The sequence below is a fragment of the Mirounga leonina genome, unplaced genomic scaffold (assembly GCF_011800145.1).
Source record: "Mirounga leonina isolate KUSES-001 unplaced genomic scaffold, KU_Mleo_1.0 Mir_173, whole genome shotgun sequence".
Classification (NCBI taxonomy): Eukaryota; Metazoa; Chordata; class Mammalia; order Carnivora; family Phocidae; genus Mirounga; species Mirounga leonina.
In genome coordinates, this window is record NW_023270447.1 from 89275947 (window position 1) to 89301279 (window position 25333).

Consider the following 25333-nt stretch of genomic DNA (forward strand, 5'->3'; position numbering starts at 1 on the left):
ACCAGCCCCGAGTCCTATGGGTGCCCTGACGCGGGCTCCGGGTTGTGCACTAACAAGATACCAACCTCCCAACAGAGAGATGCCCACACACTCAGACTGAAAGAGACACCTGTGATGGTCACAGTAATGGCCCCCATCTCCGATTGCCTTTCCACTCATTATCCCATCCACCCTGTGCAATTACCCCAGAGATAGGCCTGCATCAATAAGCCCATTTTACAGGACAGATAACTGGGCTCAGAGAGATGAAGCATCGTCTGCTGGTCATTAGCTGTCACACATCCAACACCATTCTCTAGCTCACAGATGGCAAAATTAAAATGGGCCCAGCTCTGTCTCCAAAGCCCACCCTCTTAAAATCACTCTAGCCTGCCTGCCCACGGGAGCTCTTGGGGGGTTTTCTTCTTGATAGAAACTTCCAAAAAGCCAGGAAGAGTGGAGCCAGGGCAATGTGGATGTGGGAGGCAGAACAAAGCTCCTCAAAGATGTCCGCGTCCTCACCCCGGGAACCTGTGACCGTGTGGGGCTACATGGCAAGGGGGAGTTAAGGTTGCAGATGGAATTAAAGTTGCTGGTTCGCTGACCTTGACACGGGGAGGATAGCCCGGATTATCTGGGTGGACCCTACATAATCACAAGGATCCTTCAAAGTGGAAGAGGGAGGCAAAGACGCCCCCAGAGACAGGGTCAGCACGCGGCCACAAGGCTGGCCCTTGAGACAGAAGGAGGGGCAGTGAGCAGAGATGTTGGGGAGGGGAGAGCCAGGGAAACAGACCCCCCCTCAGGCTCCCAGAAGGAGCACAGCCCGGCTGACACCCCACTTTTAGCCCGTGAGACCACGTTTGCACATCCGACCTACAGAACTGGAAGTTGATGAGTGTGTTGCTTTAAGCCACAAGTTCGCCGTGACTTGTTCTGGAGGTAGAGGACACAGGGATGTGTGTGGGGACAGCAGTTCCCTGAGTCCTTACAGTGGGAGGGGCCCAGAGTCACTCACTTCCTGCTGGCGCGGGAAGAAGACCACCCCAAAGGGAGCACGGAGAGGCCTGAGGATCTGCTCTGTCCCTCTGGGATCAAAGGACAAACCAGCCTCCTTGAAAAGGCAGGAATCCAACCCTTCTAAGAACACCGATGCATCTGCCCCAAGTGAGCAGCAGCTGTTGGTGAAAACGACGCTGGCCTCCAGGTTGCTGATTAAATATTACAACAAGAGGCCCCACATGCCCCTGCGGCAGGGCTGAATAATTCATAGCGGGCTTATTTGAATGAAGCAGAAGGCAAGAAGCTGAACTGGGTCAGGCTGGCCCGGCCTGCTCAAGCAATGCAGCTATCAGGTCACTTTAAAACAAAAGGGATGAGCTGTTGAAAGGATTAATTATTGGCTTCTCAGCTTTCCTGAAGAACAGTGCCTAAAAATCATTGCAAATCGATGTCTATTAAACTGCCTCTGAACATTCCAGCCCTTCAGGAAAAGAAACTTTAAAATAAGGGGAGGGGGACCTGGAAATTCTAATGGGTTGGGATAAAGGGTTACATGGCCCAGAAAACATGCGTTGCTCCTTGTTAAGAGAATGCCCCAGCAGTTACCGGAAGCAATGAATGGGTGGTAGCAAGATCTCAGAAGCAAATTAAGCCAACACCTGGAGCCCGGGAGCATGTTCCACGAAGGAACAGAATGAATCACTTGAAAGTCACATAAATTGAATGCGGAAACACCTCGGGCCACCTTGAGCTCATTTCCAGAATGATCTATGTTCCCTTTCCAGGCTGCCACAGGCAGGAGGGTCACCAAGGCCAGATCTGCCCCACGGGGAACCAGACAGAAGCCCACCACCCCAGTGAAAAGGCCAGGTCTAGCCAACCCCACGCTGAGTTTCAGACCCCATGGCCCCTCAGCTGGTGCGCCCCCTGCATCCCCTCACCTGAGTCTAAGTGTTGTATGAGAAGGGAGGACTGGGCAGCAGAGGGGCCACCCGATGTCCCCAAACAGTAAGCAGTCAGCTTTCTCACAGTGGCCAAAGGAAGACAGTCCACCTGCCCTATTTAAAATACTGCAACATCTTGATCAGTGGTCTGCAATACCATACCACAGAATGTTCTTTTACAGATGCCTCAGCAACGGCAAATGGATGTCAACATAACTAGTGGTGGCCCTCTGTGTTAAGAAGGCTTCTGAGGCTGAATGCAGCTCTCGAGAAAACAGAGTCATGATTAGTGATACCTGCCCTGGGCATTGATGGATCACACATATATGCCATCTCTGAATCCAGTTCCGCCATTTTAAGGAAAAGGAAACTGAGTCCCAGAGAGGCAAATGCACTTTGCCCAAGGTCACACAGAAAGTGAGTTTCAATGCCAGGATTAGCTCCCCAGTCACTCTATGCCGTTCTTATCAGTAATCATGTGATAGGGTATCTCAGTTAGTCCCCCGTGGTCCCTGCCTCCTGGAATTCAGGCCCTTGTGTGATGCCCTCCCCCACTGTGAAATGGACCTAGTGGCTCTCTTCTAAGAAACAGAGTTCAACAAAAGTTACAGGATGTCATTCATGAGGTCAGATTCCAAAGAGACTCTGGCTTTGGTCTTGCTCACCCTCCCATACTGTCTTGCTCTGATTGATGAAGCAAGCTGCCATTTTGGAGAGGCCCATGTAGCAAGGAACCAGGGTGACCTTGGCTAATAGCTGGTGAGGAACTGAGCCCCTGGCCCAAAGCCAGTGAAAAACTGAATCCTCCAACAACCACATACGTGAGCTTGGAAGTGGGTCCTGCCTCACTCAAGTCTTCAGATGAGTCCACAGCCCCAGCTGACACCCTGGCTGCTTCCCTGTGAGGCATAGGTATCCAGCTTAGCTGTCCTGCATTCCCGACCCACAGAAAGGGTAAATATTTGTTATCTTAAGCCACTGAGTTTTGAGGTAATTTGTTACACAGCAATAGATAACTAACTTAGTGATCAATAAATATCTTTCCCATGGATAATCAATGAGTTTGGGCTCTGAGTTTGGCCTCCCATGTAGCTGACTCTCCTGGCAACCACCTCCTATCTAAAATGTCCTTCTCTGCCGACTGTTGTGACATGAACTCCAATAATACACTCTACTCTCAGAAACTGGTTTATCCCCAAAGATCATTGTTGGTAGTTGAGAATAACATGGGTTTTCAGACCATCATTCCGTGCAGCTACAGAAACAGAAGCAAAGAACAATCGGTCCGTGTGTGTACAGAGCCCAGGGCCATACGGGACTGCTCTTCTGAATGGATTCCTGGCAAGATAATCATAGTATATACAACAACACTGTGTCCCAAGAGTTCAGCATTCACTCATTTACTCCTCACAACAGGCACTGCTGTAATTCCCATTATACAGATAAGGAAACTGAGGCACAGGGGAGTAGTTAACTTCCTCTAATAAGTGGCAGAACTGGGATTCAAATCCAGTCTTGCTCATGACCACCATGCACTTCAGCATGGAATTCTCTTCATTGACATCAGGGTTTCTCCACCTCAGCGCTACCGACATTTAGGGTTAGATAATTCTCTGAGGGGAGGAACTGTCCTGTGCACCGCAGGACACGGTAGGATGCTTACCAGTGTCAGTGGCCTCTACCAGGAGATGCCAGTAGCTGGTCTACTCCCACTGTGACCACCAATATGTAACATATGTAGGTCTCTGGGTATTGTCAAAAGTCTCGGGGGGATGCCCAAACTCTCCCCAGTGGACAAGCACTGCTCTCCAGTCCGGGAAGAAGTCGGCATGATCCCAGCGGCCCACCAGGGTGACCTTGCAAATGGTTCCACTCATGGTCCTGAGAGCTGCCCAAGGGCAGAGGAAGAGAGGCTTTTGAATTAGACAGCCAGCTATGAATCCCAGCTTGGGAAGGCCTTCTAACCTCCCTGCACCTACCTAGACACTCGATAAAAGGGGGGTATGGTTGTGTCCTCCAGGGCAGCTCTTCAGCATCGTGAACAGCTTTGCCTCCTTATTCAGCCTCTGCCAGGCTCCCCACAGACTGAACACAAATGAAGACATCCCAGCGGCAGCCCTCCCCTCCGCGAAGCTATTCTTTCTGGGCTTTCATTCCATCCTAGTGCATTCCATGGCCTCTAGAGCCTTCTAATCACTTATGCCAAAGCCACCAATTAAGCTGCTGTATCCGTGGTTTCAGGACGAGCAAAGTCCAAGTGTCGCCCTCCTGTCCCCCATCAGGGCGCACCATCCCTCCCCCAACCAAAGTTCAGGGTTTTCTGATTGAAATTCACCCTTACAAATGTTGCTGTGCTGTTTTTCCCAATGAAATCAATTGAATCCAATTGATCTTGGCCCCGTTTTGCATTCCTCCTACAGCTGTGTGTGTGTGTGTGTGTGTGAGCGCATGCGTGTGCATACACACGTACCCCAGGCCCTCCTGTGTGTGCTGTCTGGGAATTACTCTCCAGTTATCTCAGATATGCATGACTTATCTCTCCAATTGGATTAGGGGCCATGTTTTCTACTGCCTTTATAACCCACAGTGCCTAGTACAAACCTAGGCACACAGCGGGCACTCAATAAAGGCTTGTTGACGAACGCTAGAGAGTATAGAATTGCATTTCAGCAACCCCTGTCCTCGCCCCACCTGTCATCCAACATCCCTGATGAGATAGGCTGTCCCTGGTGGTTTCCACACCATCTCCCCTGCAGCAGCACTTCAGTCTGCACGTTAGCGATTGGATCTTGCCCTCCAAGTTAACAAGACCACTATCCCAAACCAGAAAGAGCCCTGGAGCCTCCCTGAGTCACAACCAGGAAGTCGAGATATTAAGTCATCTGCCTGTTGGAAGCCACTTTCCAAGCCAATTAGGGATAATTTTAGGAGAGCAGGTTCATGAGATGTAACATCAAACGCTCTCCTCTGAAGGGAAGGCTTACTGTAGGATCAACTTCTCCAGAGCAAACAAGTTTTGCTGGAAAATTATAATGAACACTTGGTGATGCAGAGAAAACTGCTCCATCGGGTTACAAATACTCCCAAGTGCCCCACTACTCGGGGTGGTTAAAAAATTATTTTAAAGCACTAAGATGCTGAAGTTGAAAAAAAGCACTCCAATATGAGTCAGAAGGACCTGGGCTATGGTCTCAACTTTTGTGCCTAATTAGACTGAGTGACTTTGGGCTGATAACACAATCAGAAAGACTCGGTAGACTTGGCCTTGAGCAGAAGGAAGTGGCTGGGCAGAAGACGGAAGGACTCCTGTTCTCTCTCTCCCCTCATATCCCCCCATCCCTTTACCTCTGTCTTTCTGTCTCTCCCCCACCCCCGCCTCCGTCTGCTACAGGCACTCCCCACTTTGTAGAGCTGTTATGAGGCTTGAGATCTCAAATTTGAAGGAGCTCTGTAAGTTATCGACAGCCTGTGAAGTACTGAGGAAACTTCAGTGCTGGTCTGTGGGTCCGGGTTTTATAACAGTTTCACGAATTAACATAAACCAGACCTCAAAGAAATCAGATAGCTAGAAAACACAAATAAAAACTGAAGCTGAGAGCTTTGCTGGACAGGAAGTCACAGCACATACCTCCTAGAACTCCATGGGAAAAGCAAGGTATTTTAAAACTGACTTTGAGATGCATGCATGTACCATTCTTTTACCAGAATGTACACCCGCATCACATTAGGTTTGGGCTAATGTTAAATTATATTGTAGTTTGTGAACAAACAACAAACAGCTCAAAGCAACAGCCAGCTGCTGGCTGGAAGGGACCCCAGATCTGCCCTCTATGCACCCCCACTTCACCGTGCTCCTCCCCATGCCCGCCAGAAACTGGGAACGCTGCAGGGGAAATCCCCAGCGGACCCGTGGAATGTTTCTAAACTAATGGCAATGTTACTTCTGTGAATTCAGACACTTATCCAAGTGATGAAGCCCTAACTTTCTGGCAGGGAGTAAATTCACTAAGCAATGGCCTTAACTCAGTAAATTGACTCCAAAGCACAATTGTTTTCAATCTTCATTTGAAATCCGCCTTCATTAATCTAGATTTAATGGCATATGAAATGGAAATTCCCTTAATAAAATAGGTTATGAATATTTATCATCCCATTTTACCTGAAAATTGAATAATTCATCAATTAACTTTATTAATTATTTAATGCAAAATTAACAAACTGCAAAACTCTGAGGTATCCTTGCAGGCCCTCTGGCATTGGAGAAATGGCAGAACCGTGGGTAAGTCCTGACATAAGCTGACAGGACATAGGGGTAAGCTTGGAAGTTTTCTACAGGAAGCAAGAACTAAACAACTTACTCATAAAGTGAAGGGACAGATTTTCTTCTCAGCCTGGAAATTCTGTACCACAGCCAAAAAAGAACTCTGTTTGGCAATTGTTTCTAGAGAATATTTCTCCCGTGTGTTCCCTCTGTCATTCATCACTATCACATTGTCGTCAATATTTTTCTAACGCGTAGATGTGCCCGTGTGTGAAGCTATCATGCCCAGCAAAGCGCCCGGGGACCACTGCCTCCCCTGGAGCCTCCTCAGGACCCCAGTCTGAAGAGGAGGGAGGAAGCTAAGGAGGAGCACAGAATGCAAGGGCACCAAGGGCCGGGGGGGCGCGACGGCCGCCGACGTGGAGCTATTGACATTCTCGCGGAACCAAAGCTTTGGGCTTGGAGCTGCTGAGCCCCCAGTTCACCCAGGGCGGCCGAGAGTTCTTCTGACTCTCGACTCTTAAGGCCAGATCATACCGTGTCTTCCGAGAGGACAGCAACCAACAGGCTGTGGCAGCTTCAGAGGGACAGTCTTTCCATCACTAACACGGATACCTGCAGAGGCAAGTGAGAGCTCTGGGTCTCTCTGCACGTCCGTTCTTGTCCTTCCGGTTCATTCTCCACTTCCAGGGCAACCAGGATGAGGCTGTTAATCACACCTGCTGATTTACCTGCCCTGCTCAAACCCTCCCCCAGGTGTCCCTGATGATGATCCCCAAATCCTGGCCTGGTGTACTCGGCCCTCCCTCACCTCAACCACACCTGCCCCTCCAGCACCATTGCTCAGCTCAGCGCTCTCCCCACCCTCACCCCCTCCAGGGCAAGGACTTTCCATCCAGTCTCACACTCCCCTCAAGCCACCGCCCAACACGAACACTCACTCACACTTGCACACATGCACATGGACACTCCCATGCTCACGTGCACAAGCGCACACTCACCCACTCACCTGTCGGGTCCCTGCCCAAAGTTCGGCCTTTCAGGAAGGCAGCCCACCCATCACTCCCTCCAGCCCCCTGGAGGGGCAGCCTCTCCCCCCACTTGTCGCTCACAGCACTCCTCCAAACCGCCTTTATTTTACGTTACCTGACTCACTACCACATCCCCAAAGCCCAGCACCGCACCTGGCGCATGGTGGGCCATCAGAGCTATTCACTGAAGAAACAGGTGAGCGGAAGCTGACCAAGAATGACATGAGGGGACAACATGGTGTTGTGTGGCTCGGGAGTAAAAGGGCTCGCCCGTAACCCCTTGTGTCTTCCCCAACAGAGCCCCTTCCAGCCCCACAGCAGAGGGGGGACAGCCTCTCCCAAAGTTGGTGGGCAGGATTAATTAATTACTGGGAGCCCAAAAGAGTGGGGGCAGAAGAGCCACAGGTGAGCGTGTGCGGGAAGATGCATGGAAACGGCACATTGCACAGTGCGGACTGTGCTCCTGGCCAGACACACGCATGCCTCCATCCTTTTCTCTCCTATGTCACTGCGCTTCTTTCCCTGATTTCACTGCCTTTCTCCACAGCTTTCCCCTGAAACCTGGCAGGGGTCTGACTTCCCTGACACCGCCCCCTGCCCCTTGACACACGAATCCCGTTCCACCACAGGCGAAACGATCCTGTGCCTCAAGAACCCCCACAAACACCCGCTCCCACATTCCCACCGACGTCGTTGGGGCGGTGATGAGAATCACAAAGCAGCTGCCCCGAAGCCACCTCGGTGCGGGCCGCGCCCTTGGCTCAGCCAGGACCCGCTCCCCGACTCTCACATGCTGCCCCCACCCTGGGCCTGGGTCCCCTCTGCCCCCAGAGGCCCCTCCAACGAAGGAGCCCAATCAACAGTAAGTTTCCTACCCCGGGGAGGTCAGGGCAGCCACTACAGAAGAATTTATTTCTTCTTTTAGGAGAAATTGTATTTCATCCCATCTTATTAAATTGTTGAATGAAAAGAAGGAAAATGTTCCCAGAAATATTGCTCTTACAAAAGAGAACAGGGACTGAAGGACAGTGGGTGTGTGCATGTGCACACGTGTGTGGGTGGGTGTTGTGCTTGCATGTGTCATAGACATATACGTGCATAAGTGTGTGTGTGTTTCTGCAGGTGTGCACGTGTGAACACGCGTGTCTGCGGTGCATATGGCTATGCCCGTCTGCGCACATGCATGCCGCGTGTGTGTTATACATGCATGCAGATGCACCTGCGTGTGTCTACAGATGTGCACGTGTGTACTTGTGTGGATGCCTCTAAACACACACCACACAAAGCAAAAGTTCACGTGGAAAGTGGGATACGCAGTAAAGCTGGAGAACCACGAAAGGTTTTCTTCCTTTGTTTTTGGTTATTTTCAATTTTTTAAAGCCCCATAATAAAGGCCTGTGGGGAATCTAAGAACAGCAAAGACAGTAATAGCTCCTAACCAGACTGAGAACAGTGGGAGAACCTCCTGCCCAGAATACCCAGCTAATCCGGGAATTACTCATTACACAGAAGACCATGAATTGCAAAGAATGGTCTCTCCCGAGAACATACCTTCCCACCCCACAAAGCTGCTAGGCGTGCAGGCGGCTCCCTTTCCCTGTAGCCAGCAACAATTTATTAGATCAGAATTGATCTGCAGGAAATACTACAGACACCAGCCCAGGCCCATTACAGAAATACCAGACAATCCTAATTTTCCAAATCCAGGAGGGGACTGAAGACACAAAGAATGAACTGGCAGCAGCAGAAACAAAACAAGATGGCGGGGAGTGAGCACTGATAAGGACTGTAAATGCCTTCGGCATGTGTGAGCACTGCCTCATTCTCATCAGCAGTCCTCACTGCTGGGTCATCCTGCGGAGAGACACCGGCAGCAGCCCCCTGGGCAAGCAGTCCCCACAGGCGCCCCAGCACCTCACCTTGCACCACAGGGGCCCTGATGAGAGCACCCCACCACACACAACCCAAGGAAGACACGTTTGTAGCCATGTAGAGATAGAAGGCATTGAGGCACATGGTCAGATGACGTGCATGGCATACCCCATGGCCCCCCAGCAGCCCCCTAGCCCCCAAAATTCTGCCCAGGGAGAGGCCACGCCACACCCTTTGTGCTATCACCAGGAAAGGCTCTAAACCAAGGGTGGTACATAGAAGGTGAGGAGACACGTGTTGGGGGTGTGGTGTCAGCACGCCTTTGGGGCTGCATCCTTGTACACGAAGGGTGTGTGCGTCTCGGCAATGGGATTTCCTGGGCCCTGAGTGGGTTGTGCTTTTAGGAACCTCAAAGCTACATTATGAGGCTTTTCTCCCTGAAAAAGAGAGACAGAGAAAAATAGCAAGAGAGTGAACAGCAAGTAAGACTGAGCGTGAACATGAGCCACCGAAACGGGGCCAGCCCCTGCACAGGGCCAGCCACAGAGGAAGGAAAACAGGTGCAGACCCACAAGGACAGGGCGACAGGAGCAGAGATGGGAGTGGGACAGAGATGTCAACACATTCTAGCACAGTAGAAGAAGGCCAAAGCCACGTGCCCCACAGGGGACACAAGGAACAGCAAGCCCACCTGCCCGCAGAGCCTGGGAAGACTGGCAAATTGCAAGAATTAGGTGCCAGAGAAGGCAGAGGTTGGAAATGAGGTGAGAGACAGGGAGAGGTTGCAGGTCTGTGCAGGGAGCAGTCAGACCCTCCCAGGGCCCCACATCTACCCCAAGTAGCCAGGCAGCCACCTAGTCTCTCTGCCCCAATTGGAGACACATTTATTCTCCGGAGAGAGAAACCCTGAAAGACTCCCGACTTGAAGACAGCAGAGGAGAGTCACGAAGCACAGATGTAAACTGGGGGAATTCACTAATTAATGGTGAAATTCCAAGCCCCTTCCCTGCCTGGTTCCCAGACCACTGGCAGCACCTTGGAGAACCCGGCTGGCGCCTCCAGACGTCAGCATCCAGAGATGCTGAATCTCAGAATCCCGCAACCAAAGCCCTTCCCCCAGGTAAGGAAAACACAGCGGTGGCAGAGGGAGAGAACTGAATCCTCATTTAGCATATGAGGAAGTCAAAACACAACTGTCTAAAGTTGACAAAGCAAGAAATAGCAGAATAACACATGCAGAAGTCTGGAGGTAAATCTCAGCACTACAAGAATGACTAGTGGTCGCTCCTGGGACGCAGGCTGGAGCTGCGGGGCAGAGGTCTGCTGCTCCTTCTTACAAGGCCTTTAGGGCCGTTTGACTTACTAAACTATATGTATGGATATTTTTGATAAAAATAAAACTAGCGAAAGCAAGCGGAGGCAGGAACCGGGAGCCAGCAGCTGCCTAGCCCAGGGAGGCGAGAGACACAAAGGTCCGTCCCTCTCTCGGCTCCTCCAGGAAGGCGGCCCAGGACTTGCTGCCCTGGCCCCTGGAACCAGGAGGGATGTGACGAAAGCTGGCTCGGCTGCTGGTGCCCTTTCAACAAGCTGCTAAGCACAGAGGAGCACACACTCCCCCCACGCCCACCCACAGAGGGGACAGCAGTGGAAACCTCCCAGGGAAACCAGGGTCGCAGGGACCTGGGCAGCCCCCTTCCCTCACACAGGGCGTCCCGGAGAGGTGGCCTCTGCTGGCTCCCCCTGCTTCATCTCCTCTGAGGTCTGTGATTCCGGATAATGAACTGGAATCTGGGACAGACCCACTTCGATATGGAGGCTAGGGATTTCCCCACCACTGTCGAGACACTAGACACTTTATCAGGATCCAGGTCACAGCTAATTCCCTGCCTCATCGGGAAAGGTCTCAAAACCACAGAACCCTGAGGCAGATGCGTTCCGGGAAGGTCCCGGGGCGGATGGGGCTGCTCATGGGTCCTCAGGCAGCAGACACCACGCCAGCGAACCCTCTGGCACTGCACTTGCTCTTTGGTTAATGATGGTAGTTTGCACTTCATCAAGGATTTGCTCAATATATTAGGCAAATAGTGAAATGGATGTAACATGACACATCGTTATGTTAATTTGATAGCAGGTCCCCAATTCAGCATAACGCAAAGGTCGCACATGGAAAGGACTGCTGACCCAGTTTATTTTTTCTTTGCAGCCTCAAAGAAAAGAGTCCTTGAAATGACGTCAGTATAAGGGCTAACCTCTCAAACTCCGTCCCCAACAGAACCCCCTACACGCCCACGCACAGGCACACGCATGCGTGCACACACGTACAGCCAATCCCTGACCCCCCGCTCTGCCCAACTGGACACAGAAAGAAGCCACTATGGGAATCTTTTTTTTAATCGTTGTGAAATACAAGTAACATAAAATTTACCCTTTTTACCACTTTCAAGTGTGCAGTTCAGTGGTATTAAGTGCATCCACAGTGTGGTACACCCATCACCACCATCCATTCCCAGAACTTTCTCTTCTTCCCAAACCGAAACTCTCCCCATGAAACCCTCACTCCGCATCCCGTCCCCCAGCCCCTGGCTCCCACCCTTCTCTCTGTCTCTGTGAGTCTGACTCCCCCGGGGCCTCACAGAGCGGAGTCACACGGGATCTGTCCCCCTGTGACGGGCACACCCCAGGGGGCAAGGGTCCTCGAGCCGGGCTGGGGAACTGTGTGTCGGAACTTCACTGCTGTTTACTTCTGCGAAGTCTTGAATCACCCAAACGGGATCTCCACGTGACTTTTGCAATTCTATTCTGGTCTCTCAAGCAGTCTCCCCAGCAATAGGGGCTGTCCCAGGGATCCAATGCCCTGCAGGGGGCCAGCAGGTCACCCCCATGGGCCACTTACAGAGGGCCTGGCACAAAGCAGCGCTGACTGCACAGGGACCAGCCTGGGGCCGGATCGGGCTGGCTTCCCAGGTGGAGCCCGGTGCCCACACCCTGGCCCCGCCCTACCCGCCTGAGCTGCTGCAAACCCATTGCTCTGCCCCAAGTCTGCACACTGCGCGGCGCCCCATCGAAGCTTCTCTGTTCATTAGCCACTCAGAGACAAAAGAGGCAGCACGACCCAAGGGCAGGGGGTTCACCATCTCCCTGGGGAGGCAAGAATTCCATACTGATGGCAGCTAAACTGTCAAACAGCTGACGATACAGTGAATGTGGGCTGCAGAAGCTGACAGCAAAGAGGGCTCACCACAGGTTGATGCGTTTGCGGGGGCTCCCAGAAAGAGGTGAGATTCGAAGGACAGGCAGACTGGGCTGGACATGGAGCATTCAAGGTCTGAAGGCAAAAGTAGGGGACACAGAAGATGTGTTTGGACAGCAGGAAGCAGCCCCCTAACTGTAATAGGTGCTTTGAGGTGGGAGTCAAAGGGAAATACTGAAGAAGACGGGTTGAGGCAGGAGAGCGACCTTGAACGTGACACCAGAGTGGGACTTATCACATAGGAAATCTCCAAGGCATTGGAGGGGAACAATGATGCCACAAAGGAGCACTGTAGGACAGCTGGTGCAGGGAGGGGGTCCAGCCCAGAGAGGGAAGTGCAGCGGAAGAGGTTCCCCTAATCCAAGCATGACACTGGTGCTATGGGCGATCTGGGGGACCGCGGATGCGGACTGCAGTCCAGAACACGGGCATAAGCACTGGCTAACTCCATCCAGGGAACAAGAGTCCTGGGGCAGGGGTGGGGGAGGACATGGTAAGAAAGAGCAGAGGACGGAGGACTTGGTGGCCACCCTCCTGCCTGGCCACCACCGGGAGCACAAGAAGCAATGGACGGGGGGGGGTGTCCAGAGAGACGAGAGAGGGACAGTGGGGTGTCTCTGGGAGTCACGTGGCTCTTCTTAAAACTTAGGTCTCACTTTTCTTCTCCTTTCCTTCCAGACTCCCTCCCTAGACTTGGCTGTTTTACTGCTTATTAACCAAGAAGCATTTAGTGCTCATTATAGGAAAATTCTATTACTAGACCTTTAGTGCTTCGGTGTTAGGTGCTATCTATATAAATCTAATTAATTAATTAGATTATTAATAGCATCTTCCAGCCTCCTTCTAACTGGTGTACACAGGATTCCTGGGAAGTGCTCCTAATTCCATCTTGAGCTTTGCGTGTCCCCGGCTTCCAGGGAAGGTTGCATGTTTCCCAGGGGAGGAGCAACGCATTATTGGGATTGCTGAACTTTGCAGCCCGCCCCCTGTGCCCTGCTCCACTCTGCATTCTGCACTGTTGGAGGAGCGTGCAGTTTTCCCACACTGCCTGCCACTGGGAGGCTAAGCCCGGTGCAGGAGGGCAATCCGGGAACGCACCTGACTGAATCACCTGAGCGGTGCTCACCAACACAGGGAGGCGCTGCCTAGCGCCTGGCTCTCCTGGGTGGCTCAGAAATCTTGGAGATGGGAGGTGGGGGGCGGGAATAGTGAAATTATGTGTTGGGCCACCTTCGAACCCCACACCCACACAGCGGGACAGCATAGAAGCTAAGATGACGAGCTTTGCAGTAAAATAACCCCGGGCTCAAGTTCCAGTTCCAACATCTGCTATGCAATCTTGGACAGGTTGCGTACCCTCTCTGCATCTCGCTGCCCGGCAGAACAGCTGAAAGGATTTAAGAGCACAGCGCCAGGTCAGTTAGCCGATCCTGGGGATACACAAGACAGAAATGGAACAGAGCAAGCCCGGATCTCTTCCTTCACACACTCAGACACATCTGCCTCTCTCTCGTTCATGCCACAAACGTGTACCGAGCGCAGCGTGTCCGGCACTGTTCCAGGCACTAGGGATACGCCCACGAGCACACAAGCACCTCGTGGTATTGTCACTTTGGGGGAGAGGAGGTCAGATCAAGAATAAATGAATTACACAAATAAACAGATGAACTACATCGTGCGTCAGATGGCAGCAAGTGCTCCAGAGAAACAAAATGAGAAAAAAAAGAAAGGAGGTCTGGCTGAATGGGAGGGGTGTGGTTTTAAATAGTGTGTTCAGGGAAGACCTCGCAGAGGAAGTGACACAGAATCAAGGCCAGAAGGAGGAGCTGGAAGAACATTCTAGACCGAGGGAGGAGGCTCTTAATTCCAAGACTCCGAGTTCACCTGGTGGGGTGGGGAGTGCGGCGTTCCCTAGGGCCTCCAAATGGTATTATTATAGTGCTGAGCACACAGCAAGTGCCAAATAAAGACGTCCTGAAGGGTGATTTTTCAAGCTGCCATTTCCAGAAGGTCCCAGTTGCTGATAATACAATATGGGCTGTTTAAACATTCAACACTCAACCCTGTCACGGTGCCGCCGCCGCCGCCCCGGAGGCCCCCAACCCTGGGAGCCTCCTTGTACCACACCTCATTATGAAACAGGTGAGCGGGGCTCCCGGGACCCTGCCTGTAATTAGGGCAGTATCTGAGCAAGGGCTATATTTATAACCCCCAGCCATCAGCAAGCCACTGAGACAAGGAGCGGGTCCCTGGGCAGCTCCTAGGCCAACATCTATATGGGAACTGATGACAACAATTAATTTAATAGGGATTCCTCCACACAAACAATGTATCATTTTATTAGGAAACTCTATAAATGTCAGTGGTGCAATTCATTTTTATTAATTTTCTAAAATGAAATTAGCAGTGGCTGTTGCAGTGGTACATAGAAGCTTCCTTGCCTTCTCCTTCAGCGGAGCATTGGCGTCATTAATTCCTTGGTACCAGGAGGCCAGTTTGTATGAACTCAGCAGTTAAGTGCACCAATTAATTTCAATACTAGAGATGGGGGGGACCCCAAACTCAACTCAACAACTAATTTAGGAAGGTCCTTGAACAACCACAGCAACTTTTCCTCCTCCTGGGACAAGAAGCTTTGGAGTGTAACACAGAGTGAATATTATAATACTAATAGGAAACGTTCTGTCTTCACCCTCTGCCTTGAGGAAAGAAATTCATCTTTCCAAAGCCTGGAGAGATTTTGGCAGATGTCTCCTGAAGTTGCAGCCTCCAGCGGGCCCCGGGGACTGGCCCTCGCAGACAAGAGGAGCGGGGACGTCCGTGCACATCCACACCGAGCCTCACAGCATGCAGAGAAAGCCAGATCACAAATACGGTCTCACTCGACCCTCGTTATGGCCCAGTGAGGACAGGAGCATCGATGCCATTTCATACATGAAGAAAAACAGAGGGGCTTTTAATGAGGGGCAAAAATGACTTTCTAGAAGTCCGAAAGTGATTGAGGGGCAGGGCCAGGCCTCTAACCTGGATTTGCTGATATCTGATTCCCGCATTTCCTCTCAGCTGTGCACATGCCCCTTTGTGCCTCGGGATGGGAAGTCTCCTGGCTCTATTTATACTCCAAAAAAGTCAAGTGAGTCAGGCATGACCGTGAGTGACATTCACTTCTCAACTGAAACCCAAACTCTGAAGGCTGAAACACAAGGCAAAATCCCCGCTTGAAATGTTCTGATCTGCAGTCAGAGGATGTTCTGAAACATAGCACGTGTCTGCGTATCTGAAATCAGATGTCTGGCCCAGGACGCATTCCAGAGAATCTCGCTCTCCAGCTAAAGAGAAGCTCTTTCCTTCCACTTAGATTCAAGGAGTGTTTCGCTGAGGAGTGAAGGGCGCACAGAGAAGTTGCAGGCTGCTCGAGGTGAGGGCACTGTTCGGAGTCGGGAAATAGTGCAGACACAGAAATCAGACAGACTTCCTCCCCCCACCCCCCACAGAAACCAGGGCAGCGGTTCTCAAAGTGAGGCCCCAGACTGGCTGCATGCCATCACCTAGGAACCTGTTAGAAATAACAGGTGACCAGGCCCCACCCCAGGACCACTGAATCGGAGACTCTGGGGCTGGGGCCCCGGCGTGTGTATTTTAGCAAGCCCTCCAGTGGATCCTGGTGCCTGCTCAAGTTTGGGAATGTCTGCCCTGGAATAAGATGCCCCCAGAAGAAAGGAGAGCTGAGTGTGCCAGGCTTTCCACAGCTGGAGACACGGCTGTGCTCACCAAATAGTAGACTGAGCCACCATTCACTCATCACTCCGCCCCTGCCCACGCTCCACGAAAGAATGTCGTTCCTGGCCCCGTTCTTACTGGGCTTGGCCACAGGAATGGCTTTGGCTAATGGATTTGTGAGCAGGTGCGACATAGGATGCCACATCCAGCAGGGATCCTCATTATGCCTACACGGATTGCTTTAGGCTTTGAAGCTCCTGCCATGCTCCATGACTATATGTCCCACACCGTGGGTGCTTCCTCAGCCTGGGTCCTAGAACAAAAGGACACATGGAGCAGTCCTAAACCCAACCAAAGCCACAGTGAACCCACTGACCCGTGAGCAGGGGGGAAAAGCGTCTGCTGTTCCAAGTCACTAAGTTTGGAGATTATTTCTTAGAAAGCATGATCGCAGCAGAAGCTGACTAATGCAAACCACTTGATTTTATAGCAAAGGAAATCACGGCCCCAGAAGGCTGAGGAGCTGAGAACATTCTGCAGAGGGATTCAAGCCGAAAGGTAAAAAAAAAATCAGTGCCAACCTCTAGCCTGACCTGTGGAGATGTGAATCTCAGAACTAAACTTTCTCCTCAATATCCTCCGACCTCCTCCAAAATGGACATTTTTATCCTCGTCGAAATGATGCTAACCAGTAAAAACTGAAGGCTAATAAAGTAATAGTCCAAAGTACCATCCAGAACGAGTAAACATTCTAGAGGGTAAGACCCTCTTTCCTCCATGGCTCAGAAAGAGTAGAGGTCAAGGAACGGGCCAAGGGGGCAGAGGACACACCCCCGCGCCTTCCCCTGGAGAATTTGGTGCTTCCGCCCCAAGGGAGACAGACCGACCTCCTGCCTCTGAAGTCACACCCACTGCCCGGTCGCCGGGAGAGCCACACTCCAGCCGACGCGCATCACACCGACGAGGGTATGCCCTGGCACCGCTAATGGAAAGGTGGTGGCAACTGCTGGCCACGGATCTCCGAAGCTCTAAATTGCAACATACCAAAAATGAAACCGGAGGGCAGGGGAGGAAAGAGGGGGCTGCCTTTTCAATACACCCCAAGCCCCAACTTCACCGTCGTTCACACAGCAGTATCTGTGTGGTAGAACACCAGGCGGCCACGTCTTCACCGATTCCCCGGCCCCGGGTGGTGAGGGAAGGGCCGGGTCTGAGGCAGGTGGGAGGTTCAAGCTCATTCACTGCACAATAATAAACTGCAATCCTAGCCCCTGCTTCTGATTTGGGAGATCTTCTCAGCACCACCAAGAATGACTCAACTTTCAGTTCGTAAAGCACCTTGAGGTGAACGTGGACAGTTAAGGTAGTTTCCTGTTTAAAGAGTGAGTTTCTAGAGAACACTGGTGGCTGGTGGGCACTTTCCCAAAATAAACCTCCCCTGATGTTCCCACCTGCCAAGGCTTTCAAAGCAGCCAGCTGGGGGACCCAGCCTTAAGCCATCCCGTTAAAAGTCCCAATTCATGTGACGGCAGCTACACTGTTTTTAAGCTGATTGTGGTCACGGCCACGGTCTTAGGTCAACTAATGAGACCCCAGTGTCACATGCTATCAAACACAACATGGTATGTTCAACTTGCCCATGAATTGATTGGCCAAACCAGGTAATCAATGAAAATCAATCCATTTACCATACATAGTTGAAAAGCTGCAAGATTTGGGACATTACCTTGTCTTAGGGGATGTGGTTAGCCATTCTTCGTGTTTCTCAAATGTTATTAAATAAGCTGCAATTTCCTGAAACAGAAGAATAAAAAAATAGTAACAACAATTAGCTCATGTCGGCTCCTGAGAGGTAAGAAAGTCCTTGTTGCTTCCCCGCTGCTGCCTCCCTGGCAAGTCTGGACCCCCATCTCTGCTGGAAAATGCTTGACTTGGAGGGTGCTTCTATTTGATTTTGTTAAGCCCTTTCCATTCAGGTTGCCATACAATAATAATCAAAGCACTGGATTTCAAAAGATGAGTCGGTGGCAAGGACAAAGCTATTTCTCTGTGGGAGGAAAACATCAGACACCATTTCAGATACTAAATGTCATTAATTTGAAGGAGGGACGAATACATGCCAACAACAGGTCTGCACTCATGCAAGGTCATCATTGGGAAGTTCCGTCCGTCTTCTCCTGAAGCCGGACTCATCTTACATCATTGTCACAAGAGATGTCACATTCCCTCAGCCTGATTCCCACCCCCCTGAGCCAAGTCGCACAAAGATTAAAAAGTAAAGATAAAGCCATATTCCAGAGCAAGAGAGAGAGAGAGGTTAACCTTTCCTTCTACTGATAACTTAATCTATTGAGCAGCGCTCCAGAAAGAAGAGCAATGTCAGCAGAGTTTAAGGCAAAGATGGAGAAAATGTGGGCACCTGAAGGTAAATTAAATATTTATAAACACAACAACATCACTGCAGATAGAATTACTGATTTATTAATAATTTCCATAAAAAGCCAGTGGGTGACATCAACATAAGTCATTGCTCCAGCTCTGGGGCATGATATGGCCCATTACTCCCAGCTCCAAACGGATCTGCTAACATGAAATTGGCAGGGATTGGGAGTTAAATTAAGGATGGACTAGTACACATTTCCCTTGATCTTGGTGATGATACAAGACGGAGCTGCTGCCCTTGACTATCAAAACATGCAGAGAGGGGGCCCCCGTCTCAACTTTCTCTGCAGCTGAGGTTCCCAGAGGGCTCGTGGTGAACAGCAACCTATCCGCCCAGAGGCTCAAAGCCTTCCTCTGCGCTGAGCCTCCTCTGGGCCTGGACATAATGGAGCTGACACCTGTGACCAGAGGCGCTAAACCCGCCCTTAAAGAAAAAGAGGAGACTCTCACCAAAACCAGGTTAGCAGAGCAGGTTAAAGTAGAAAACGCCACCCACACCATGCAGTCTGAAGGCCACAGGCTCAGGTGGAGATCAGGGTCTCTTATCATCATGGACATCAGCCACCACCACCAGGCGGCCAGTGACCGGTAACCCAGAGCCCACACTGCCTCCTTCTGGAAGCCCGCATCTTCCACCAAGAACCTGGCAAGCAGAAACCTGGGGCCCAAATTACACAGGTTCCTGTCACTGAGTGCAGCTAAAGAAGAGGATCGACCAGCACCCTGTTCTCTCTCATCCCTGAGCCTTTTCTGTTCCATACTCTATTTCTTCTCCTTAGAAAACGCCTTCCCTGAGGCCTCACCGTAGCCAGACACCCCCTGCTTCGGCTGGCCCTCCTAACTATCCATGGCGGGGTCGGCTGCCCATCCTGTGTGCTCCTATGGCACCACACCATCCATTCCCTATGATTTATCACTTTGCGGCATTCTAATTGCTTGTTTACTTGGATAGCATCCCCCACTGGATCATAAGCTCCTCAAGGGCGAGGAATATGTCATCACTGATGTATCCCCAGGACCTAACAGTGTCCTGACAGGCATCTGTTAGGCAGATGGATGGAGGGTTGGGTAGAAGGGAGGGCGGAGGAAGAGTGGGCGTGAGAGAAATAAATGCACAGGTAGGAGTAAGTCCGTGTGTCCGTGTGCATGTGTTCTGAGGCTGTTGTGTGTTTGTATAGGTTTATTATTAGGTGAAGTCATAGCCTAAAAGCCGTGAATGCAGCAGTTCCTAAAGGAAACCCTTACCAGTACTTTACTGAACTCCACACCACTGTAGCCAGGTGATGTAGCATCACGGTTAAGAGCACAAGCTTCAGAAGCAAACAGACCTGGCTTGGGGTGCTGGCTCTGCCACTCGTTAGCTGTCTGATCTTGAGCACATTGCTCACCCTGTAGAAACCTCCGTTTTCTATGAAACTGAGATAGGACCACCTCATGGGGCTCTTAAAAGGAGCAACAAGTCTTAATACTCCGACCGGCACACAGCAATGCCCCCCCAACCTGGCCACAGCTAGCGCTATGCTCATTATGAGGTCCACATGATGGGAGCTGCCATCTGGAGGCTCCTGATGAGGTAGCAGGTACCAAAATGGTGCAGCTCAGAAGCTGCCAGTGCTGCTGGACTTACCTCCGTCCATCCCCACGTTCCATCCCTCTCCATCCTGTCCCCCATGCCCACAGCGAATGATAACATCACAGGGACTGTTCGGAGTTAGTTGGAGTTGATCCTTCCATGTATCTATTGATGCCCATTTGGCTTCACAAAACATGGAGAGCAGGCTGTGGCTGGAGTCGGGGAGTGGATAAATTGAGCCACTTATGTGTGTCAACCCATCTACCTGAATTTCAGAAAACCTGCCATCCAGAAAAATAGTCTGTGCCTACCGGAACCCCTCGGATCCACATCCTTACTCAGGATCATGCCGAGAGCTAAGTGACCCCTGCTGGCCCAGAAGGATGGGGGCACAGTACATCCCAGCCACCTCCAGACTTATCACAGTGTTCCGAAGACCCAGACACCCAAAGAAGACCTTCATGAACATCCCTCAGCCACTACTCACCCCAACCCAGCAGGGCCCCCTACTGTTACTGTCCTTCAAAGAAACAAACCCCCTGGACCACTTACTGCCTTCAATATTTACTCTACAAATATTTATTGAGCACCTACCGTGTGCCAGTTCGTAAACGAGACCACTTTGAAGCCTGCTCTTAAAGTAGGTGTGGTCAAGGGCGCCTGGGTGGCTCAGTTGGTTAAGCGACTGCCTTCAGCTCAGGTCATGATCCTGGAGTCCCAGGATCGAGTCCCGCATCGAGCTCCCTGCTCAGCAGGGAGTCTGCTTCTCCCTCTGACCCTCCCCCCTCTCATGCTCTCGCTCTATCTCATTCTCTCTCTCAAATAAATAAATAAAATCTTTAAAAAAAAAAAAAAAAGTAGGTGTGGTCAAGTAGGTGAGAGAGACAACATGATAGAGCAGCATAAGCGCCATTACAGGGTCACCTGCCCAGTCAAGTCTGTAGACACACCCAGTGGGTCATCCCAGGTCTACTGAGCTGTTGTATGAGCAAGCAAAGCCACAGGAAGTCACACTGATTTATGAGCCTAACCGTTGAGCACTGGCCACTGCTTCCTTCCCCTCAAGGTAACAATACCTCCCACACAATGCCCCTTGGTGAAGCACTCATCCCCACTTAAGAGCAGGCTTACTGAGCAAAGGAAACTGAATGTCCAGACCCAGGCACTTGCCTCTGTGGTGCTCAAGTTGCTTGCCTGGCTTCCAGATGGACTAGGCATGTCTGAGTCACTTGTCCACTCCCAGGCCCATGCTACCCAGTCCACACAGCCCATTTCCCTGATGCAGGTCTTGGTCCACCTCATCATCAGATGGGCAGACCATGGGCCAGACCACCCACTTCCCAAAGCTAAGGAATATATTGGGAAAATGGATATGCACATGCCAAAGAACCAAACAGAATAATAGATGCTAAATAGTGCAGAGCAAAGTAAGGACCATCAAAATTCAGCGTAAGGAGAGTCAGCTGGGCCAGGAAAGGGGATGGCTTTTAGGGGAACAGAGACCTCATCATCTGAGTCATCATTTATCATCACAATGGCTAACATTAGCAGAGTGATGTCTAAGGCCAAGTACTGATCTAGGACTTTATGAGGGATAATCTCACTTAATCTTTACAGCAAACTATGAAGCAGGAACCATGCCCATTTTATGGGTGGGAAAACTGAGACACAGCGCAGTTAGGTAGCTTGCCCAAGGTCACATGGCTAGTCTCTGTGCAACTAGAACCCAAATCAATGTGGAATGGTTCCAGAGTCTACACTCTCCACTACTGTTCTGAATTTATGATGTGATCAGAAGGAGAAAAGGAAACCAGCATGTGGAGAGTCATGTTTTCTCCAGCACAGGTCTCCCCACTGACCCGGAGGCACTTCACTGCCCCACCACCTTTCAGGGGACCAAGGGAAGCCAGGCTGAGCATCCATCACTGGGATTCTCTCCTTCTAGCAGGATCAAGTTCATTTTCACCCAGAAGCCCTTGTATGATTCATGGGACCATCTATACTTCAGGAACAGAGAAAATCCCTTATATTCAGAAACCATTTACTTAAAATATCTTACAATGCGGAGAAAAACAACAAACAAAAAGAGAGTTAGTCAAGCTGAAGAAGGGAAAGAGGTTTAAAAAAAAGAAAGAAAAAAAAAGATCTTCAGCCCAACCGTCTGGCCTTTCCCTCTTTCCCCAAAGCTCCACCAACCCAGGGCTCTGAGGAAGGCAAATGGAAAGAGATCTGGTCTATTTCATTTTTACAGAGCAGGAAACTAAGGCACAGAGAAGAGAAGGGACTTACCCAAGGTCAGCATTTTTGGCTGACCCACGCTGGGAAGCAGGGCTCCTGACTCACAGTGCATGCATGATCTTGTTGGCTCTCAAACTCAAGTCTGGCCCAGGAAATTCATGGGATGCTCAAACAAGAAGAGAAGTGAAAACGGCAACTCAAACAAAATCATGTATGCGAATGTTCGCAGCAGCATTATTCACAATCGCCAAAAGGTGGAAGCACCCCAATGTCCATCACAATATAGACGGATATAGGAAATGTACTATATCCACACAGCAGAAGGGGGTTCAGCCATAAAAAGGAATAAAGTTCTGATACATGGATGAACCTTGAAAACATGCCGAGTGAAAGAAGCCAGAAAACAAGGCCACATATTGTAGGATTCTATTGATAGGAAATGTCTAGAACAGGGAAATCCATAGAGATGGAAGGTAGATTGGGGGCTTCCAGGGGCTGGGGGGGGGGGAGGGGGGGGGCGATGGGGAGTGACTGCTAATGGGTATGTGGTTTCCTTTTAGGGGGATAAAACTGGAACTAAATCATGGTAAAAGTTACCCCGAATTGTGAATGTACTAAGTGCCACTAGTAATAAAAAAGAAGAAGAGAGGGTAGACATCCAGCTAGGTGTGACACTGGGGTGCAGAAAATGCCAGCCCCCCTGCCTATAAAGTTGGACTTGAACCCAAAGAGCTATACCCCATGCCCACAGGCCTCCTCCAGCTCCCTGGCTCTCTTGGTATCTCTTTCTTCTTGGACCCTAAATACTGCAGCAATGCTGAGAAGAATGACCCGACTGTCAAGATGAAGGAATTCGCTGCAGGCTCCAAAGCAAAGACTGTCCAGCTTGCAGATTTTAAATGTTCACTTTGTCCTTTGGACGTTCAAATAGAAAAACTGCCGCCAAGGTATCATGTCTGTGTGTGGCAGGGCTCTGGGAACGAAACATAGTAGAGTCCCACAGGCCCCTGTATCTGCTTGGCACCAGGTTCGGTCCCTGCAGACCAGGGAGTTGGGTGGGCCCCTCCCCAAAGCACTGACCCAGCCCCATCCAGGAGGGCAGAGGGGGGCGGGACCAAGGGGCAGCACGGCTCCACGCTTGGCACCTGCCTTGTTACACCCTGTGTCGTCATGAATCTCCACCATCCAAAGGCATCACCACCTAATTGCCAGGTAAGGCTGGGCCTGCCTGCCGGCCCCCCCAGCTGATGGGGTCTGATGGAGGACTACAAAGCCCCTTTTGGTGGCAAGCAAGCTGTGGTCATCCACAGTGGCTGCCCTGAGAGTGGCTCTTTCTGCCCCTTCCCACCTCAGCCCCTATGCGCTGATTCTGCCTGTGTCACCTGCCTGGCCCTGTTCATAGCCCACCTCCTCCAGGGAGTCTTCCCTGCTGCCTCACTCCAGGGAACTCCAGCTTCCACAACCTTCTCAGTAATGGTTGCACCACTCCTGGCCTCCCAGCACACAGTACCCTCTGCTGCTAGCATTTCTGTGCCTGCTGGTTCTCCCCGCCTAGTTTTGCAGCATCTGGGGAGGGTCTGAGTCTCTGAGTCTCGACACTGTAGAGCCCCCAACAATTCTGCATCTGGAGATGACAGGGGACCTAGCAAGGAGGAATGAAAGAATGCCCAGTTCTCTTCTAAAGGACACCAACAGGGGCGCCTGGGTGGCTCAGTCGTTAAGCGTCTGCCTTCGTCTCAGGTCATGATCCCGGGGTCCTGGGATCGAGCCCCACATCAGACTCCCTGCTCCGTGGGAAGCCTGCTTCTCCCTCTCCCACTCCCCCTGCTTGTGTTCCCTCTCTCGCTGTGTCTCTCTGTCAAATAAATAAAATCTTTAAAGGACACCAACAGAAAGAGCCCATGTCTGAGCCGAGTCCTGCTGCAGGTTGGGGGTCATGGAGGTGAACAGACAAGGGCGTGGTTGCCATTAAGGCTCCTGTCCTGTGTGCAGAGGTGTCACGGTCTGCTCAGCACCGCACATCCGAAAGGCGGCAGCCAGCCAGCCCCCAGAGCAGCCCTGTCGGGCAGGAACAGAACGTCAGCCACAGATGCGAGCGAGCCACAGGTGTGATTTTCAAATTTCTAGAAGCTATGCTTTCAAAAAAGTAAAAACAAACAGGAAAGATTGATTTTAATCATACATTTTGTCCATATATTTTATATTTTAACCCAGTAGATTCAAATGATTATCATTTGTTAATTTACAGAAAGCAGCCACGAGCTATTTTGCATTCTTTTTCGTACTAAGTTCTCAAACCTCAGTGTATATTTTAGACCACAGCCCAGCTCAGTTTGGAACAACCATATTGCAAGTGCTCAACAGCCACGTCCACCTGCCACACCGGACGGGCAGCCCTAGACACAGACATCAGAGGAATCTGCAAAAAACAAGATGCCTTCTAAAGCCAAGCCCTCTGCATCCAGAGGACTGACGGGGAGCCCGGGGGCAGGGGGGAATGCAGATGTGGCCACAGCAAACACAGCAAATACTTCCCCTGAAGCGGGGCTCCTGCCACACTGGTCCACCTCCGAGGTGAGGAGCCGCGTCCTGCCTCTGGTGTGTGGGGAAGCTGCATCTGTTTGGGAGAGGATGCGGGATTCTCGGAGGGGCTGAATTCACCCCCATCCCTCCGCCTGAGCTCGCTGTCACTTCCATTCCCTCCCCAGAAGGAGCCTCCCACTGCAGACACCCCATCAAATCATCCAGCCCCAAGAAACTGGCTTCACCTTCAACAATTTCACCTGGAGCAGCCCTCAAAAAAAGGGCAGGAGTCCCTCCCAGGTTTCCCTAGAACAGTCCATCTCCGATCTGGCTTCAAGGCATGGGTCCAATGGCAGGGAGAGAGTAGGGTCCGTCTCGAGGGGTCTTTATTGCTTATTGGGACAAATTAAATAGACAAAAACAAAAAACTATATAGAGGTATGTTTTGTTTTTATACTCCTGAGTCCAAGTAATAAAAATATCTGGGGTCTATACAAT

At 51.0% G+C, this 25333-nt stretch overlaps 1 protein-coding gene across 1 annotated transcript in view; it reads right to left on the reverse strand.

Annotated features, from left to right (window-relative positions):
• Positions 1-25333, reverse strand: part of LOC118020052 (calmodulin-binding transcription activator 1) — a 642738-nt gene that overhangs the window by 539117 nt on the left and 78288 nt on the right. The window contains exon 2 of the mRNA XM_035019893.1: positions 17786-17853. Coding sequence (XP_034875784.1) covers positions 17786-17853 — 68 coding nt within the window. The remainder of the gene's footprint in view (positions 1-17785; positions 17854-25333) is intronic.